This window comes from Heloderma suspectum, chromosome 7, assembly GCF_057233095.1.
Source record: "Heloderma suspectum isolate Gila_16-S chromosome 7, 16-S_ref, whole genome shotgun sequence".
In the NCBI taxonomy this organism is placed as follows: domain Eukaryota; kingdom Metazoa; phylum Chordata; class Lepidosauria; order Squamata; family Helodermatidae; genus Heloderma; species Heloderma suspectum.
The window spans coordinates 88726418-88748115 of NC_139464.1; the positions used below are offsets into that span (position 1 = coordinate 88726418).

At 43.6% G+C, this 21698-nt stretch overlaps 1 protein-coding gene across 2 annotated transcripts in view; it reads right to left on the bottom strand.

The window, feature by feature from the left end:
- Positions 1 to 21698, bottom strand: part of SLC13A1 (solute carrier family 13 member 1) — a 67872-nt gene that overhangs the window by 26826 nt on the left and 19348 nt on the right. Inside the window, exons 4-7 of one of the 2 annotated variants that reach the window (XM_084811827.1) lie at positions 16132 to 16319; positions 15954 to 16011; positions 15810 to 15867; positions 13511 to 13671 (exon numbers count right to left, since the gene is read on the bottom strand). In XM_084811827.1, coding sequence (XP_084667953.1) covers positions 13511 to 13671; positions 15810 to 15867; positions 15954 to 16011; positions 16132 to 16319 — 465 coding nt within the window. Of the gene's footprint in view, positions 1 to 13510; positions 13675 to 15809; positions 15868 to 15953; positions 16012 to 16131; positions 16320 to 21698 lie in introns of both variants that reach the window. The other variant, XM_084811826.1, reaches the window with a different exon arrangement.

Below are 21698 nucleotides of genomic sequence, written 5' to 3' on the forward strand. Positions count from 1 at the left end.
GAAATGGTGGTTCAACTATTAAATAAGGATGGCAGAATGATAACAGATGACAAGGAAAAGGCAGAAGTGCTCAATTCCTACTTTGGCTCAGTCTTCTCCCAAAAGAGGGTCTGTGACCCCCCGGCAAAGGAGAAGTACAGGCTGAAGGGGCAGGATTGCAGCTTGAGATCGACAGGCATATAGTCAAGGAACACCTAATTACTTTGAATGAGTTCACATCTCCAGGGCCAGATGAACTGCATCCTAGAGTAATAAAGGAACTGGCAGAAGAACTCTCAGAACCACTGTCGATTATCTTTGAGAAATCATGGAGGATGGGTGAAGTGCCAGATGACTGGAGGAGGGCTAATGTTGTCCCTATCTTCAAAAAGGGCAAAAAGGAGGAACCTGGGAACTACAGACCAGTCAGTCTGACATCAATCCCTGGGAAAATTCTGGAGCAGATTATAAAGTAATCAGTCTGTAAGCACCTACTCAAAGCGAACATGGATTTGTCAAGAATGAATCCTGCCAGACTAGTCTGATCTAGGGATGGCAGAGAAATCTGCCACAGATCATGGTGAGGCCGAATGCCAGTGCATTCGGCCCCCCGAAATCTGTGGCGGAACGGCCTGCCACCCCCCGCCCCCCCCGCAGATCCCCCCTGGGACGAGACTTACCTGGGACGGATCTTCCAAGCGGTGGCGGCTCCGGCAGCGGCTTCGGCGGCAGCAGCTGGTCTTCCAACCGGCTGCTGCCGCTATTTGCAGCTTTTTTTTTTTTTTTTACAGAGACGTGATAGGCTACGTAAGTTTTTGCATAGCCTAAAACATCTGGGTAAAAAAAAAAAATGGTGGCTACGGCCGCCACCATTTGCGTACACTTTTTTTTTTTTTACCCAGACGTTTTTGTTGTTGTTCAGTCGTTCAGTCGTGTCCGACTCTTCGTGACCCCATGGACCATAGCACGCCAGGCCTTCCTGTCCTGCACTCTCTCCCGGAGCATGCTCAAGTCCATATTCATTGCATCCGTGATGCTATCTGCCATCTCATCCTCTGCCGTCCCCTTCTCCTTTTGCCTTCAGTCTTTCCCAGCATCAGGGTCTTTTCCAGAGAGTTTTCTCTTCGCATTAGGTGGCCAAAATATTTCAGCTTCAGCTTCAGTATCTGTCCTTCCAATGAGCACTCAGGGTTGATTTCCTTTAGGATGGACTGATTTGACCTCCTTGCAGTCCAGTGGACTCGAAAGAGTCTTCTCCAGCACCACAGTTCGAAAGCATCAATTCTTCGGCGCTCAGCCTTCCTTATAGTCCTACGTAAAAACTTAAGTAGCCTAAAATAACTGGGTAAAAAAAAGGTGTACGCAAATGGCGGTGGCTACGCTATTTGCGTTCCTTAGTTTGGGCCGTCTTAGTCTATGTAAATATTTACATAGACTAAGAAGGCCCAAACTAAGGAACGCAAATGGTGGTGGCCATTTGCGTACGTGTTTCCCCCCCCCGAGCCCTCCGCGGCCGGAAATCCGGCTGCGGACGGCTCTGGCCTGGCTGGGTCTGGCCGGCTGCTCCGCGGAGCTGCCATGGAGCACAGCCGGCCACGGAGGATTCCGGGGGGGGAGGAACGGAGCGCCTCCCCGCCCGGCGAGGATTCCGGGGGGAGGGACAGAATGCCTCCCCCCCCATCAACATAATCTGCGAAAGGTAAGTGACTTTCGTACATCCCTAGTCTGATCTCATTTTTTGATCAGGTAACCTCCCTTGTGGACTGTGGGAATGCTGTGGACATAATGTACCTCAACATCAGCAAAGCTTTCGACAAAGTGCCCCATGATATCCTGATGAGCAAACTAGCTCAAAGTGGGCTAGATGAAACAATGATCAGGTGGATCTACAGTTGGCTACAGAATCAGAGTCAAAGAGTGTTTATCAATGGGATTTCTCACACTGGGGAGAGGTAACAAGCGGGGTACCACAGGACTCAGTCCTGGGCCCAGTGCTCTTCAACATTTTTATTAATGACTTGGAGGAGGAGGTGCAGGGAATTCTGATCAAATTTGCAGATGACACAAAATTGGGTAGGATAGCTAATACCCTGGAAGACAGAAACAGAATTCAAAGTGATCTTGATAGGCTGGAGTGCTGGGCAGAAAACAACAGAATAAATTTAATAGGGATAAATGCCAAGTTCTGCACCTAGGAAAAAGAAACCAAATGCACAGCTACAAGATGGGCAAAGCTGACTCAACAAGACTACAAGTGAGAGGGATCTTGGAATTGTTGTGGCTAAATATAAGCCAACAATGTGATGTGGCTGCAAAAAAGGCAAATGCTCTTTTGGGATGCATTAATAGAAGCATAGCTTCCAAATCCCAGGAAGTACTAGTTCCCCTCAACTCAGTACTGGTTAGGCCTCATCTGGAGTACTGTGTCCAGTTCTGGGCACCACACTTTAAGAAGGATGCAGACAAACTGGAGAGGGCAATGAAGATGATCAGGGGACTGGAAACAACGCCCTGTGAGGAGAGACTGAAAGAACTGGGCATGTTTAGCCTTGAGAAGAGAAGACTGAGGGGAGCTATGATAGCACTCTTCAAGTACTTGAAGGGATGTCACAGAAAGGAAGGCCCAGATTTCTTCTCCATCATCCTAGAATTTAGGAATACGGAATAATGGGCTCAAATTACAGGAAGCCAGATTCCGGCTGAACATCAGGAAAATCGTCCTGACTGTTAGAGCAATACAACAATGGAACCAATTACCTAGGGAGGTAGTGGGCTTTCCCACACTGGAGGAATTCAAGATGAAGCTGGACAGCCATCCAGTTTCAGGGATGCTTTTAGGGATGTCAGAGAATTCCGCGACAGATCTCGGTGAGGCCGAATGCAAGTGCATTCGGCCCCCCGAAATCCATTGTGGAACAAAGCCCCCGACTCCCCCAACCCACGAAAGTTGGGTGGGACGACTCTCCCACCCCCCACCCCACGGAAATTGCGCGAAACGGAGCACTTACCTGCTCCCGTCGGCGCCGGCTTGCGAATGGCGGCCGCCCTGCGGCCGCCATTTGCTTCTTCTTCACGGCCATGATAGGCTACGTAAATACATACATAGCCTATGTTGGCTAACGCAGGGACGCCTTTTGTGTCCCTGCAGAGGCCATGATAGGCTACATAAGTATTTACATAGCCTATCCCAGCAGGCTTAAAAAAAAAAAAACCCGTACGCAAATGGCAGCTACGGCGGCCGCCATTTGCGTTCTGTATTTTTCGCCATTTAAGCCTACGTAAATATTTACGTAGGCTATTACGGCCAAAAAAAGGGGAACGCAAATGGTGCCCACTACGTCATTTGCGTTCCCCTTTATTTCGCCGTAATAGCCTACGTAAATATTTACGTAGGCTAAAACGGCGAAAAATACAGAACGCAAATGGCGGCCGCCGTAGCCGCTGCCATTTGCATACACTTATTTTTTTTAAGCCTGCTGTGATAGGCTACGTAAATACTTACATAGCCTATCACGGTTCACTACAGGGACGCAAGTGGCGGTGGCTACGGCCACCGCCATTTGCATCCCTGCTGCCCAGCAATCAGATGTCCGGCCGCAGGCGGAGCCAGCCGGCAGCTCCGCGGAATCACCGCAGAGTGAAGCCGTCCGGGCGAGATTCCAGGGGGGCCAACTGGAGTGCCTCCCCCCGTCAAGAATTCCGGGAGGAGGGACGGAGCACCTCCCCCCCGCCGCAAATGAATCCGCGAAACGGTAAGTGATTTTCGTACATCCCTGGATGCTTTGACTTAGATTCCTGCACTGAGCAAGGGGGTGGACTTGATGGTCTTATAGGCCCCTTCCAACCCTACTATTCTATTATTCTAATCTATGTATTCCAAAGACTATATAAGCTCGGTGAACTATAATGATTAATAAATTAGAATACACTTGTACTGCTTATTGGGATTGTATTATACTGGGGTTGTACTGAAGTTTTTCCTAGGTTCTGAATTTTATCTGTGAACTGTAACAAGCTCTGAAACTGCCAAGGCAAAACTTCCTATTTACAGCAATGATTAACTGAAATCAAAGAAGATATTATATATTAGAATACTGTTTTTGAGTGAAAAATGAACCAGGAACTCTGTAGGATGTTCTGAATGTGTATTGTGTGAGCAACTTGATTGTCAGAATCTACCCAGTGGCCCTGTTCAGATGTCATCTAAGCCATGATGGTTAGGCATTTTTTGCTAACCATGGTGGCTTAGCATGCCATGGGGGTAGGGAGAAATGTTCCTCATGGTTAATAAGCCACCCCGGCAAACCATCTCCCTGCAACAGGGTTAAGGACCCCTGGAGTGGCTTACTGTATCATCTGGTAGGCTCCCTGGTAGTTAAAATGGGCTCCGTTGGACTTGAAGGCCAAGATCATAGAGTCTGCTGGCCAGAGCATGTGCCACTTCCAGCAACACTCTAGCCACCATGGACTTTCTCTATACCCATGTGGCCATTTTGGATGCTGGACCAGCTGCTGGGAGCCTGTTCACACCACAGGGGATGACAGGATGGATGGTAACCACACCAGGACGATTGCAATAACTACAGAGGGGGTGGTTAGCGGAACCACATGGCACCACATGGTTCCGCGATTGTCTGATGGGCCTGTGCATCATGGTTTCACAAGCCCTCCCCTCTTGCAGTTACCCTAACCACCCTCTCCCCAAACGCATCTGAACAGGGCCACTGACTGCTAAATGCACTATGATTGCTAGGCACACCAAGCAGTTCAGTTATATATAATGGGGAAAATTCTGCTCCTCTTAAATAATTGATTGTGCTCAGTTAATTGAACAGTATAATGTCTGACTGATGTGATTTGATGTTACAGAATTTTAAAGGAATCCTTCTCCCCAACCCCTGCAACAGAACTAACCACTTCATAATTAAGTAAATATTAACTAAAAAATAACGGTAGCATACTCATGTAGGAATTAGAAACAGATTAGGTGGCACCACTACTCATGATGCTAAGGCAAACACATCATTGAATAATAACATGACAAATAATTAAGTTGCAAAAGACTCTGTCCAAAACGTTGGCTAAAGTCATTTTAGCCAATCTTGAAATCATGGAAACTGTGCCTTTGTGAGTAATATGGTATTTATAAGTACTTAACTTCAGGATTATTACATGCCTATGATACTAAAGCATGTAAAATAAGCTGCTATGGTATCTTACAATTTTGTCTTCTGTGTGACATTGAACCTTTTGAGGCAGAGATATATGAGCGATGCCACTGGAAAGAGTCCTTTGGGGAGCAATTCTAGTCAGAGGCTTAGTGCCTTATGCATGGCAACTTCCCTTGAGTGATGCAACACTCTGCACAGCAATAGCCTGAACTCACCATAGTTCAAAGTCAGACACAGATCAACAGCTTAACAAACATAGAGATTTTCTATAATGAGAAAAGGTTTCATTAAGTGAAGAGCTTTGTTTGATCTTATTAAACTCTTTCTGGGACAAAGGTTTCAGGCTTGATCTGAAAGTTACAAAATAAGCAAGGCAACATCTTTTATTGGACCAGCTCTTTCAGAGAAAGGGGGCAGGTCGCAAAATTCATGTTATCTGGAATGCCAAAATAGCCTGGCATACCAAGGTGAACTTGAAAAAGCACAACATCAGTTTGTATGCAATGGGCTGTGAGAATCAGTCACAATACAAACGGTGTTTTCTGTACTACTACTATTTTTTTAGAGCTGTGCACAGAAAAAAAAATGTCTTGGAACCCACCTCGTTGGCTTGGACAGAGGGTTGCCTCAGCCCAGTGATTCAGATTAACATCACTTCACCTTGAATCCGAGAGGGTTGCCTCATCTCATTTTCTGAAGCTTCAGATATCTTCCCCATTGACTATAAGAGGAAAAATCAACAAATGCCTATAACTTTTTTAATTTGGAGGCTGAGCTGGATAACATTTTCAGGCATAATAGTCTGAGGGGATTAAGCCTGCCAAACTTCAGATAAATAGGCACTTTTAAAGTTTGAGATTAAAAAACAAACAAAAACATTTTGATGCCCTTCTCTGTGGTTTTGTGGGCAATTTGTATGAACATGGCATTCAGTGTAGATGTGCCCCAAGGTAAGTTCCCTCCAAAATGTCAGAAGGATACTTGCAGGGGTTAGAGAGTTATAAATATATGAAACTGTATTTGAGGCTTTAAAAATAATTTTCTTTTCTGCTCAATTTGCACCAGTCACAGCTTCTGATATATACTTTCTACATCCTCCCAAAAGCACTTTGACAAAAAGTAAAAGGAGAGCCCTCGTAATGTCCTTCCCTGATTGGAAGCTAGGGCTTTCAGTCACAAAACTACACCCTCCTCCTTTGCAAAAAAACTACACAAAACTCCACCCTCCCACCTCTCGGCCTGGCATTTTCCATTCATGGACAGCCTGGGGGAGGTTACAAAAATGTATCAAATAGTAATTTAAAAACAACAACCTTAGAAGCCCTCCCAAGGCTCCAAAGTGATTCTGTAGTCTTAGAGCAACATGCATTTCCTCAGACTATCCTAATCCAAGCCACCTCAGATTCTGAGGTGGTCCGAATACCTCTGAGGTGAGGATCCTTTCCTTGGACTTGTGCCTCATCTGAGGTGAATGCACAGTTATCCTGTTGTCTTTGTCATCCCCAACTGGTAACAACTACCAATTTGTTGTACCTAAATGATAGTTTAGAAAGATCCTTAATTTGCTGATATACAGGAGGACATAGCAAGTGACAAAAAGTGATCTGCTGTCCTCTTTCATTTTACAGCATTTCATTTTTGAAATGCTGAAGCTTCCCTGTATGACTTCTAGCCAATACCCCTACAATTCCTCTGAAATGCATCTTCATACTATGAGATTTTGTATGTCTTTAAGGTGTAGGCAAAGCTAAAGTCCTCTAGGGCATGCTAAAGAAGATGTTACCATTCAGAAGAGAAGTTCATCATCATGTGAAAAATGGCAGTCAGCTTGGACATATTTGTACATCATGTTTAGCCAGATATCCTACCTTAATAAGCCAAACTGCGAATGAGCAGCATGAGGCCATTCACTACTGCTTACCTCTTCCTTTCAAATTATGTCTGAACCTGAGATTGTGATGGAGGGAGCAATCCTATTATCGTTAGTCAGTGGGTAGATGGCCATAGGATATCTGGTTTTCCTGGAGAACCGACCTTCCTCCACTTCTGCGCTGTCTTGCAGGCAGTGCAGAAAAGCCCCATGTTCCATGCTCGCAAGAGGAGCGCAGAGCGGCCAAAATGGGGCATTCCTGGGGGGCGTTCCAGGGTGGGGAGGGCAGAAATGCCTGTACAACACATCCAATGTGTTGTCCAGCAGCCTCCTCTCCCGCTCTGCCCTCCTGTGGCTAGACAGCCACAATCGGCTGTCTATCTGAAAATGCAGGACAGGAGAAGCAGAGAGGGAACAATCCTCGCTGTGCTTCTCCTGCCCTGCATTGGATAGGTGGTCACCTCCGAGTTCAGGGGCGGCTGCCTATCTGCATAGGATTGTGCCCTAAGTCTACTTAAACAAGCAAGGACTTGTAAACCAACAACAAATACTGGTTTAAAGCTATTTTGTTATTCTGGCTTGTTTGGGAGTACAACCATAATCCTGGGTTCGAATTAAACACAAAGCTATCCCTTTCTGGTTTGTTTACCCATTATTGTGAAGGAACGAGCTAATGGGTTGCATGCACAAGCACATTTCTTGTTCACATCATGGTTTGGGATGTTGGACGAATCTGTCTGGGGGTTGGGGCTCGACAAGCTTTCATCAGCTTGGCCCTCCAGAATTCAGCTCAGCTTCCACTAGCTGGCCGGACTCAGTCTGCAGCGAGATGGACTAGCTAGTGGATTTTCCATATTTTTTTTAATTTGTGGAAGTAGACATTTGTGCAAATTGCACCTGCAATTTGCACAAATTTCAGCCACGATTTGTGTAATTTGTGTGAATTGCAGCTGCAATTTGCATAAATACCTACTTTCACAAATAAAAAAACCTAGAACACTTCAAACCCGCAACTTGGCTCGCAAATGCAAGCCGAGTTGGACATACCGCAGAACTCTGGTAAGCCTAAAAAAGGCTTTTTCCTGACACTGGACATCCCTAATCATGGTTTATTAAGCCAGGATTCCTGGTTTAAAGTGAAGCTCCAATGCAGCCACAATGGGGTGATAGCACTATCTCAAAATTAAAAGGTGGGAATCAGCGTTAACCAGTCTGTGTACTGGAAAATGCACAAGCTGTGCTGCTCAATGAAAGAGGGTAGCTAAGGGTGCAATCCTATTCAGATAGGTGCCTATCCAATGCAGGGCAGGAGAAGCACAGTGATGATCGTTCCCTCCATGCTTCTCCTGCCCTGCATTTTTGGCTAGACAGCCGACTGTGGCTGGCTAGCTGCAGGAGGGCTGAGCCGGGGAGGAGGCTGCTGTCTGACATATTGGATGTGTCGTACAGGCATTTCCACCCTCCCCACCGCAGAACGCCCCTTTTTGGCTGTTCTGCACTCCTCTTGCAAACGCGGAGCACAGGGCTGTTCCACGCTGCTTCCGAGGCAGCACGGAAGTGGGGGGAGGTCAGTTTCCAGGAAACCAGATATTCTATGGCCATCTAGCTGCTGTGGCCATTCCCCCCTCCGAATGTGGGTTATAGTAATCCAAACTATGTAAGATTATATCATCATAATTGCTCATCTAGGATTGCTCAGGCACACTTTTTGTCCAACTAGCTTTCCAGTAACACATATGCTGAAAACTATCTACCTTTGACCTTAGAGACTTGGGCCTGTCACATGGATATGTTCCTACAGAGACAAGACTAGAAACCTGTTTTTCTAACTGCTCAGCTCCTATCTTCACCTTCTTGCATGGTTCTTGCTGTGTAATCTGCATTAATCATATTCTGTACTGACTGAAAATGATTCATACCAGCAATATAGATCATGATAAAATTGCTCTATCAGGGATAAATTTATCACCCTGCAATAAGGTTTTTATTTCCTTAAGGATGTTCTTAAGATTTTAAAAATTACTTTGATTACCCCCGCCCCCCCGCCCAGAAACGATCAAGAACAGTGGAACTAAATCATAGCCAAATGAAACGCAGAGGAGCAGCCACAGCCTGGAAGGCTACAGACCCTGATGACATTAATGACTGATTACTATTAATATTTCTTCATTTGGGGCATTGTCATTTCCCCTCTGCTGAATGCCAGCTCAGTTCATTGGCTTCTTACATGTCCCCCTATGTTGCTTCATCTGTCTCTAATCCAAATTCTTTCTGTGGTCCACTTTTGCCACAATTTCTCCTTTCATGGCACATTTCATTTTACTCAAGCTATTTATTAGATTCCGGAATGTACATTGGGTGGCCAGTTACATCTGGGAAGATGTATGTACCTTAAAGTGGGAGATGAAATAGCTGTGGCTGCTATGAGCCATTTCTCATCTATTTGTCTGTCGTTCTCTGCCTGCAGTAAGGTAAATGTGGAGTCTTGCTCACCACGACAGGTGGGGGAGGAAAATGGACAAAAGGACCATTTTGGTGGGACAGATGGGAGCAATTGCGGCTATCCCACACCCCACTTCTTTTTAACCAAATATTTTTAAGCAAATACTTTTAACAGAATAAGCCATTTAGCGAAATACTACATTAAAAACAAACAGTAATGAATATAATTATTTAAAGAAAAGAAATTATATACCTGACCTATAGATATCACAGCAAACAGTGCATTTGTCACAATGTTTTTGCTAATATTCCAACAAATCACTGCAATGGAACCCTTAATGTGTCCTTTTTCATATTGGCTATGTGTCTCAAAAAAACAATTCCCAACCAATTTTAAACTTATCAGACTTTTCTTGTCTCCGTGCACATCTGATCTGATTAGTTAACATATCCATAATAAGTTGATTCCCAGTATTCAGTGATTTCACCTGACTTTTCCATTGTGTTATTATTACAATTCTCACAGCTATGCATTTCCTCATCTTCCACTTCACTGATATATTTAAGGGTAATGAATGTTTTCTGGGTTGTAATCTTGCAACCTTAAATATATCTTTTAAAAACCTCCCTCAACCATCACAATAGAATAATAGATGTGAGAATGTCAGACTACTACCCTATAAACTTTGTTCTATAACATTCTTCCTCCCCACATGATCCTGTTCTGTAAAGTAGGGTTTGCAGAAGTAGGGAAAATGATGATTTATGGGGCTTCTTTTCATATAACATTTGAACATGACCATCTGGTTGCCAGGTCACTTACGGGAACTGCCCTTCAACACTTAGGACTGTCTGTACATGGATACCCAGTACCAAGCTCCCCTATTCTCCAACTCAGAAGGGTATGGCAGGCATAAGAGACAAGACATCTCCTTTCTTCTGGTCATCTGACATGCAGAGGAAACACAGAGGAAGGAAAGGTTGGTTGTTCACTTCATTCTGGGCTCTGGATAAAGTCAGGAGTAGACAGAAGGATTCATGCCGATTCTTTGCTAGCAGCGTGAGAGAAAGGACCCTCCTCACCTTCAGGTTCTCTGCACACTGTTGTGGTAACCATAAATAATGGCTGGCTAGTAGGTCAAGTCACGTGGTCAGTTTAGCTCTGAGATTCTTTCCACACTACAAAATGGCTCAATAGTTTAAAGCAAATGTCTGTTTGTGCTGGATAAATATTTCTGCCATTTACTCTTGGAAATTATGGTGGGCATTTTTCTGCATCTTGACAAATTCCAAAGTGGCACAAAACCAACTTCCATACTCAGAGGCAGTCCATCTCTGAACAAACAACGTGGGAAGACCATCCCTTACATGTCCTGTTTGAGGAGCTCCCAGAGGCATCTGGCTGGCTACAGCTGGAAACAGAATGCCTGACCTGGAGGCCCATTGGTATGATCCAGTGAAGTAGCTCTTATGATCCAGCAAAACAGCTCTTACGTTCAGTGGCATATTTCAAATAAAAACAATAGTATTCTCCAGTGGAGAGATGACCTTGCAGCTGCCGCTAAACCAAGGGTCATGGCCAAATGCCATGTCTAAATAGAGTTTTGCAGCCCAATCCTATGCACACTTACCCATTGAACCCAGTGGCACATACTTCTGACTAAACACACATCAGCTTGCCCTGCTAGTTGCTTAAGATGGAACCACATGGCATATTAGAGAAGAGGTGGAGTTGCTCTGGTATGGTTATTATTCTCTTGCCTTGTTTATAACGAGGTTTGACAGCTTTAATGTGTCCTTCCTTATTTGATTATATGTATGCTTTTATTTTATTGCTTTAAAGTAACTATGATATATTCTTGTGTGAAAAATTCAGTTTGCAATGATGCAACTTTTAACAAATTACAGGTGGCAGACAGACAATATTCCTGGCAACTAGAAATTGTTTTAGCAGATTAGAAATATTTGGGATGCAGAGTGAAACTGACAGCATACTCACTGGTATCATGATTGTTGTCAATTAGTATCAAGTGCAGTTGCCTCAGAAATAACATGAACTATATATCTTCAGCTGTGAGTAAAGTTTCTTGGGGCCGAGGTATGTCACCATCTTTTATAATATGTTTCTAAGACAGCACCAGTGTTTTCAATGGGATTTGATAAAAGGAAAACATTCACAAACTTGCGGAATAATGGTTTTAGACATGATTGTGCATTTGTTATTCTGTCATCCTGGTTTGGGTACTGCATTCCAGCTGTCATTTTTTAATCTCTATGAATGTCATATTTTTACAATGTGTTCACTGGGGTCCAGTAGAGAAATGATTGGATATAGATATCGGAGTCCTCACTTTAAAACTGCTTTTCCTTGGCTACTTGTGATTCCTACTTGTGTAGTGGAAAGAACAGAGCACGATCTGGCCAGTTAAATATTTTTCACTAAGCCTCAGTAATTTCAACAGGAGATATTTAAACATGTGGCAACTCCCCATTTGAAATAATTATGACCCTTAAAATTCTAAGCCTTAGCTGGATCCTTCCATTGTGACATTATAAATGGTTAGTGTCAAGGACAAAACCAAGATGAAACCATAAAGCTTGGATATAAGTGCTAGATAAGTGGATAGGACGATAATTATGGTTCATAAATACTTTTGCATTCTGCTTTTTGGCATTGTAGCTAACGAGGAATTAGTATGTCAGGAGACTGTGATGGAGCCATGTCGGCAGCTAACCTACAAGAGCACCATCATGTGACTCACTGTCATGCCTCCCTCGGACTCCTCCTCGGTAGGCTCCAGACATGGGGGGAGGGACTAGCACAGAAGTAGCCTGAGCTCCTTCAGCCCCTGTGAAGGAGCGATGCCCAGCTGCAGCTTCCCCAGAGGATTTAGAGGGCCAAGTACAACTGACCCCAGCAGAGCGAAGGTGGCTTCATGTCAAAGAGCAGCAAGGCGAGCCTCTGTCCATTTAAGACAGAGAGGCTCTCAGAGACCAGAGGACTGATTGCCAGCAGCTGCTCCAGGATGCTGCCGTTAAAACCAGGAAGCAGGCAGGGGCAAAGCTGCGGGGGAACAGTGTTGTTTCCATGTACCGGATCTCGACAGCCCCACCTCGACCCCGAACCTAAACCTCAGCCTTGCTTCTGAATCCCTGTGTTTAGACCTTGGACTAGAAAATGAACTTCTCTCTGCCATGCTGTCTTGGATTTGTTGAACTGGTAAAGCTGCCCCCTCCCTTTAGCCTTCTCCTTTCCTAGCTTTGGATAAGTTTATGACTTGGCTTATCAGGCAGTGAGTTATTGCTGCTGTTTGCTGGGGGCAAGTACTGACACTCACTCATGTATTTGGTTAGCTGATCTATGGAAGATTTATGTGACTTGGAACAAGGTCAACTGACCTGCAAAACAATAATGTGGGTAAGCTTTGTATATGGTCAGATGACAGACCTGGATAAGCAGTAGAGGCTGGCAGCCCCAGTTTTGGAGGAGTGGTGTTTCCATTCTGGGTTTTAGTTAGAACCAGCCAGAACTCTAAAGGTGCTATCCAAGGTGCTGGATCCTATCCCCAAAATGGGTACAGCACTTTGGATACCACCTTTAGAGCTCTGGTTGGCTCTAACCAAAATCCAGAATGGAATTACAGCCCCTCGGAAACTGTAGCCAGCAGCCTCCACTGTAGATAAGGATTTTAAAAAGGGAAATTCCTCAGTGAAAGCTGCTTTGGGACAGGAAAGTGTCGCCAACCTGTATGCTGGGTTTAACCCATCCATCAGGCTAGATCAGAAATGCCAGTGGAGCAACCAGGCTCTCAGTTCTGAGGCTCTTTGCTGCGCAGTTCCCAAAGAAAGAAGAGGGGCTTTGTTACGTGAGAGCACTCGTTGGCATGTGTAGCAGAGGTACTAAAACTGAAAGGATAACATTAATTGAGAGAAGGGAGAAGCATAGTGCATGGATATAAAATAAAAACGACTTGAATTAATAAAGGCCAGGAATGAAAAATAATAGTTAAATTAGAAGCAGAACAACTAATTTGGTCTCTTTTCTCACGTATTGAATTGTTCTGCAAATATCAGGTTGGTTGAAGTTCCAGTGATGGTCGTCAGTCCTCCAATAGTAGACGAATAGGCAATACACAGGCTCATGACTTTACATATCATGTGGTCCCTTTGAGTTCGGTATTTTCTTCCTGTTTCGTTTGATACTGGATTCTGCTTAAATATGAAATAAAAATAATCAACATATTTATATTAGCCTAATGTAAAACCCAACAATCTCAATTTGGAATGGGCTGGGTTTTTGCAAGCCTTTTGGGATAATTCTCCTAACAATCTTTTTTTAATGAGAATTCTCATAAAATGCTTCAGCCTGCTTGACATATACATTTTAAAGAACAAATGCATATGGCTCTGCTATCTGTCTGGTATGCGATTTCAGCACTTTTGATTCCAGCAGACCAGAGTGCAGGGTGCTTTAGCCTGTAGAAGGAAGGGAGGAGGAGGAGGAAGTAGTGGGAAGAACCCATTTTAAGATCCCCATTATCAGACTAACCACCGACGTCCCAAGCTGAATGAAATTACTAATATTCTGAGACTTCATATGTTGTTTAATTTCATGGCCAAACTGAAAATATAATACTTTAATCCTTGATGCAGCTCTCAGGACTCCAGTAACAGAGGAATGGCTTGGAGCCAGGGGTTAATCAAGCTGATCTGGGATACAAGATAAAGATTCACGAGTCATCATTACAGAGTATGATCAGGGTGAGATTTGGCACTGCAATATAGCAATATAATATTTTTGCTGCTAAAAGTTCTATTAGGTAGAAAGGGACATATATGGGGATGTCTCTTCTTCATGCTGATTTTTCTAAAAGGAATGACCTGGAAAGCATCAGTTACTGCAAACCAATAGCCTAAACTAATCTCTTGTATAATTCTGTGGTCAAAGAAATGAAAAATTAATGCAACAACTCTATAAGATTCTTATGGCGTTTCATGACTTCCATGTGCACTCCTGTTTCATCACTGACCATAAAATAGTTAGGATTCTTTCTAATACCCTCTAAAAACATACCAGTCCATTTCAAGTTAATCTACATTATTCTTTGATATGCTGCATGCTGGGGCAGGATGCATTTGCTGTTTATTTAGTGCCACCAGGCATGGCAGTCTGTTATCATTTATGGCAGACTTAGATGGTATACTATATGGCACAAAAAGAAGGGGATTAGTAATCTGTTTGTCACTAAGACAATCTCTGTATGAGGATTGGCTATGATTGCTTTCAAAGTGTAATAGAGGATGAATTCATAGTACTGCTGGATAACTTCTGATGAAGATCCACAAAACTGGTATATTACCAGATGTCCATCCTTGTGTATCCTTGTGTATTGTTACTTAGAATGTGTTCTATGGTATATCCTCTTGTATAGTTTGTAGCTTAGACTGTGCTGAATTTAGTCCCCTCTTTTGTTTGTTCATGGCTTCGCTTCAACAGTGTACAACTGAATTTCATCTTACTGTACAATAAGATGTGTGTATGAAATTGTTATAACAGGTGGTGCTTTACAGCATTTGGGGGGTGTTGTGGTATACAATATGGTGTCAGCCTCATTCAGATTCCATCACCCTTCAAGCCAGGGAATGTGTGTGTATGTGTATCAAATAAGGTTTCTTACAGTACAATCCTATACATGTCAATTCAGAAGTAATTCTTGGTGATTTCAGTGAGGCTTACAAGAGCTAGACAAATCTGTCAAGTTTGATTCTGCTCATTCTTATTTTTCCAACATTAAGTTTGTTCCGTCCTCTTTCTGCATCAGTTTGCAGATGTTTTTGAAAAGCTTTATGTGAAAATTCACATGTCTTTTCATGCGCATTTCTCCTAATATCTATACTTTTGTACACACTTTCCAAAATATATGCATTTTTGTGCGCACTTTTCAAAATATGTGCTTTTTCCACAAATGATTTTCCTTAATTTAATGATTTTTTGTGGCTCTTTCCCCCAATATACATATTTTTGTGTGCACCTCCCTCTAATATATGCATTTTGTGCACGCTTTCCCCTATTACACACATTTTTGGTTGCATTTTAAAATTTGCAGACTGCATCACAAAATTTGGAAAAGTGTGAATATTGCAATATAATTGTGTTCCTGTGGATATGTACATTCAGGAAGTGTGAATTTGGTGAGTTGGCCTTAAATGGTAAACTCAACAAAATTCTTACCCATCTCTAGGGCTTACTCCCAGGTATGGATATAGGATTGCACCCTTAATCTTCTAGATCGATATCTAACCATGCACTAATTCCTGAAAATATGCTGAGAATGATTTTTAAATACCTTTTCCTTTTCAGTGTTGCACACAGTGTGAGAGGTATGAGCAGTACAATTGCTGTATCTGGAAAAGAAACTTGCTATAGTAATTAATCTATTGAGCTTGAACAAATTGATAATTAAATAAATGATCAAATATATAAACTTTACCCATTGGCTTGCTTTGTTTTCCCTTTACAGTCAACTGCTTCACAATCAGCAATATTTTCTGGGGATGGAGAAAGGGAAAAGATTAGTGAAAAGTTCAGAATATGTGCTTCCCTCTAGCTGGTTTTTCCCCAGCAAAGGTGAAAATGGAAAATGTGAAAAGGTCCTTATCTATGCATACCATCAAGTTCCAGTGCATGATTGGTGGCTCCATTTGCATAAGTCATGTCTATGGCATCAACTTCAGCCTCAGCACTAATGATCTGCTGAGCCACTGCCTCTACAATTGGCATCACCATTGCAGCAGTGGAAGTATTGCTAAGCCACATAGACAAGAAGGCACAGCTGACCATGAAACCAAGGGTGAGCCTGAAATAAGAAACACATCCATGTATCTCTGCTACAATGATTCCGCACCATCAAAATGAGTATTTACCATCAAGAAAGCTTCTAACAATGCCCTGTTGTATAATAGTACTAAAATGTACATAGCTTGCAATTCAAACACAGTACAACTATGCTATCTACTTTAGCCAGCATGCTGTATTGAGTTGAAAGTTGATGCAGGAGTTAATTGTACATTACGGACTCATCAGTTGCTGTAATACAATGAAAAGCCTGTGCCAAAAGCATATCCTATGCTAGCAGCCAGGCAAATGGAGCAGAGTTATCAAGTTCTGGCTCTAGTTACCTTTGCAACATAGATTAGTCAGCACAGCACATTTAGTACTCTAGCAGCCATTGGAACATTAGAAAGGAACATTGGGGAAAATCCAACATAAGTCCTACTTAGAGTAGACCCACTGAAATGAATGAGATGTAGATTAGTGATGACTGACCTAAGTCCCAGGCGTTTCAGTGGATCTATTCTAAGTAGGACTTATGTTGGATTTTACCTATTAAAAGTAAATACCTGAAAGTTGCCTTATGTCAGACTAATCTAAATTAATATTGTCTGCACTGACTGGCAGCAGTTGTCCAGGGCTTCAGACAAGGGTCTTTCTCAGCCCTACCTGGATGCTGGGGATTGGGCATGAGACCTTCTGCATGCAAAACATATGCTCCACTACTGAGTTATGGCCCTTCCCTATGCCCACGAAGTTTCGTAAAAGAAGTGTCAGAAGTTCTCCCTCCCTTTTTGCCCTTCCCTGCCCAGGAAGAAAAGAGCATGCACCAGGCCAATTCCCGATATAGGCCAATAGCAATATAATTATTGCTATTTTTAAATAATGCATATGTAAGACATTTTACGTAGAGCAGAACATATTTTAAGACAATGTGGTTATAATAATCATATTCCCTGACCTTGTTTCATCCCCAAACAATGTCTATCTCATAATGACCGGCCTGCCATACTAGTGCAAAGCAAGAAAGAAGGGAAGGCCAAAAAAAAAAAAAAGGAGGGGAGACTCAAAGGAGCAGCGAGAGTAATTTCTTGGCCCAATGCTTTTCAAGTCATGTGACTTTTCTTCAGTGGACCAGGTCCAGCCCATTCAGAAGATCACTGACATTATCTAAAGACAAGGGCTGGTGCAAATACTAACATGAAAATTCACAAAAATTTATGCCATTCCACCATTGGATGTTTTTGCTGTGAAATAGCATATTTGAAGATGGCAGGTATACAGTTGACTCCAATAGTATATTTTGACAGACTGGGCCTAGAGTTGTGTCACCATGGTTTACGATGCATGAAATGCATGGCTGGATGAACAATTCTCATTGAAACATCCTAAATTATTGCAGTAATCACAGTTCAAATTAGCTACCTCTTAGAACTTCAAGGTCAGCTCATGGTCCCTGCCTAATGAACAGGTAGGACTTTTTTGCACAGACATTAAAAAGACAAGTTACATGCAGACCTCACTTCCAATTTCCATTTGTATATGAGGCAGTAGCACAAACCAAAATGGGAGATCTTGCTTTACCCCAACATTTCTCTGGTGCCTTGATCCATTTCTTTCCACTGGTCACTCCACATCATGTGCAACTGAAAACTGTGCCACTATAGTTGCATTGAGTCTGTGTTCTTGCTGTATAAGTGTAAGCTTCCATTACCTTGTTTCCTGGCACCTGGTCCTGCTCTGTGAAGTTTCCTCTCCTACTGTCTTAGTTTTACAGTCTCTCCTGCAGGTTCACGCATTCCTGCAACCTGAACCCAGCAAGCTTTTTCTGGACAGATTCTCCAGCAAAGATATTTCATAGAATAGTAGGGTTGGAAGGGGCCTATAAGACCATCGAGTCCAACCCCCTATTTGCCCTTCTGAATAGATTACCCATACAGTAGTACCCCCCTCTCTGTTACTTCAGCAAGAGTTCATGCCAAGTTCCTTTCTATTGTTGTGTTCTGAAGCTCCTCTTCCTACTGAGACTTACTACCTCCTGTCACCTAAGCCTGGCATAACTGGCCATGGCTCAGTTGCTGACAATCCTAGCTTTATATACAGGAATCCTAGCTTTATATAGAGGTGTGGTGTCCTGTTAGGCATGGACAAATCTGTCAGTTTTGCTTTCTTGAACATTCAATTTTTAAAAATCTTAAGTTCTTTCCATCCCATTTATGAAGAAATTTGAGGAATTGGTAAACTGTTATATGAAATGAACCAGACAAAATTCTAGGGATGTCAGAGAATTCCGCCATGGACTCTAGTGAGGCCGGATTCTTTAGAATCCGGCCCCCTGGAATCTGTGGTGGAACGGCCTCCCCCCCCCCCGCCATCCCACGGAATCCTCCTGGGACGGAGCTTACCTGGTGGCAGATGCGGCTTCGGTGGTGGCTCCGGCAGCAGCTCCAGCTGGTCTCCTGGCCGCTGCCATGCTGCTGCAGCTGCAAATGGTGGCTGTCATAGTGGTCACCATTTGTATGGCTGCCTTTTGCTGTGATACGTAATAGACTTACGTAGCCTATTACGGCAAAGAGCAGAGGCACAAGTGGTGGCCGCTACGCCATTTGCGCTCCTGTTCTTTGCCGTAATAGGCTACGTAAGTATTTACATAGCCTATCATGGCAAAAGGCTGCCACGCAAATGGCGTAGCGGCCGCCATTTGCGGCCGCAGTAGCCTGGTTGCAGCCGGAATTCCAGCTGCGGCCAGCCCCAGCCGGCGGTTCTGTGGAGTCACCACAGAGTGGAGCCAGTCAGGGAGGATTCCGGTGTGAGGGATGGAGTGCCTCCTCCCCACCGCCAATGCCCCGGAACGGACGGGTGAGTAGGATTCGTACATCCCTACAAGATTCTCACCAATCTACACGAGACAAATTCAATAGGTGGAGACCATGGAGAGGACCATTTTGTACCTGCCATGTAGCTGTTAAAGATGAGGAGTCTGTCAGAAAAAAGAGTTGGAAACCCTAATTTGACACCATAAATATGGCTGAATATACAGGAATTAAAACTTAGACTTTTACGAGCTAAGCCGTCTTACTGGATGGATTAATTTGTCAATTTTGCTTTCTCCCACATTTTTTTTAATCTCAAGTCCTTTCCATTTCACTTCCGAAGAAATTTGTGAATTTGCATAAGTTCTTATAAAAACGAACCAAACAAAATTCTGCCCTATCTCAGCTTTCTGTACTTACAGAACATTCAGCAAAGTACAGAGTGTAACACTTCCATGTGAAAATGCGCTGAATCATAAGGTAGTGTTATGATTCTACTACCTTATGATTTTTTATAAGTTAGTATAAAGAAAACACTGCCTTCTTCTTTCTTTAACACTGCCTTTCCATCTGAGTAACCTTGAACACTTCATTGAAATTGCTCCCAGGCCATAGTACTATCTTGGAAACACTGAAAACTGATCCTCTGTCCTGGTCAAAATTCAACTTGTGATATCACGACCGTGCCTAAATAATAACTGGCTACAATGTAAATGCACTGCATACACCATTTTTACTTCACACTAAGTGATCCTAGCATGGATAATTTTTACGAAGATTACAAAGACCTTTGGAATATACGTGGATGAAAAGCTCTGCATAAGTGTTAATGATTGCTTAACACAGAAAGGGCAGGCTTCTTTAAAAATGCAAAATGACTTTGCAAATTACCTTGGTGGCACTTTCTCCGTATTGGCTAATTATACCTTGTCTACTCTGAAAGATAGTTTTTTGCTCTTATATTATTGGGGCACCAAACCATGATTAGGCCACATTTCACTTCTGAATAATACCTGTCTGTCCGTTATGTCTGCCTGTTATTAAGTGGATTGTAGTCAATATTGCAAAAGGCTCTAAATGAGGCCAGTTTTTCTTTTGTTTGTTTATTACATTTCTATACCGCCCAATAGCCAAAGCTCTCTTGAACCACATTACTTATTTCAAGGGTCACATTAGAGATAGGGTATTAGTAGTATTTATAAGTTCTGTATTTGATGGTCAGAGTGCCCTAAAAAGAGGTTTTTGCCTCTTTTAAGTCTCCTAGGAAAATCAACTTTGGTCTGGAACAGACATACCAGCCTTTTGTCTCTACCCACTCCTTGGTCTAGAACAAACAAAATCCAGCAGTAGGAGACATCTTGTCAGAACCAGGAAGCCCTTGCCTCTGCCATCTCCTGAACAAAATTGCAAAATCTAACCCCTGCTGAGTTTTGCAATCCCTAGAAACAGGGGAAGGCAGTGGCAGGTTTGCAAATTCCAGAAGGATTCTTGCCTCTGATTGATTTTGTAAATAGAGACAGGGGTTATAAAAATCTAGTAAGAAGGAAAATTCCAGTACTTCTCTCTCTCCTTTCTTTGACAAGGGGACTTAGTACAACAATGCATATTAGATTGCAATTGCTGGATCGCTAGTCCTGTCATAGAAGTGCCCTCACCCTGAGCCCGGCTTGCCTGGCCGTGGGGGGGGGCTGTTGCGGGTGGCGGGGGGAGGACAGGACAAGGGCGAAGGCCATTGGCCTTCGCCCCTGGCATCACCAAGGGGCGGGTCAAGCCAGCCACTATTTAGGCTGTGCTGCCCCACAACCTCCTCATTCCGGCTATTCCAGCTCCCTCCCTCCCACACTTACTGCAGTGCGAGTTGTTTACTGGTCGTCCTATTTTGGGGGCCGAGTAGGAATTTTGGCTCCTAGCCGCATTGGTCAGGCTTTAGGGGTTTTTTGCCTACTTCACACTGCAGTTTCGATATTGAGCTGCATACGTTAAGCTAGCACCCAACGATACGAACTTCTGGTCACATAGCTGCACCGGTGGCTCCGGGCAGGCTCTCCACTGGGGGAGTGGACAGGTGAGCATTCGTAGGCACCGTTTCAGGTGACTGGTAAGGCCCAAGGCTTCCGGCTCAGGGTTTTGTGGCCCCAGTTGGGAGATATGGCTTACCTTTGAGGCCAACCCTCCTCACCCACTCAGGTTCTGTGGCTCGAGGGGGGGGTGACAGGGGAAGGTCTCCCAGCCCAGAACTGGGTATGTCCGATTGGTGGGCGAGGGCGGACGCCTCGCCACAGACAACGAATGCCTCACTCTACACCTGTCATGTTGGTCTTGTTGGTGGTGTGCCGGCCGGTGCTTTCTTCGCAGATTGTAATCTATCAATAAATGTGGCTCTGTTTATCCCAAATTGATTGATGTCGTCTTGTCATTTCTCCCCTGTCCACTCGCAATGGAAGATTCTAATAAGGTGTCTATTTTCAAAAACAAAACCCAGAAACTGTCTGCCAAGAACTTGTAATCTTCAAAAATAAAAAAGAGAAAAAGGACAAATAAAGGAGCTGCTTTATAGCAATTTCTTCTTGATAGCAAACAACTGATAGACC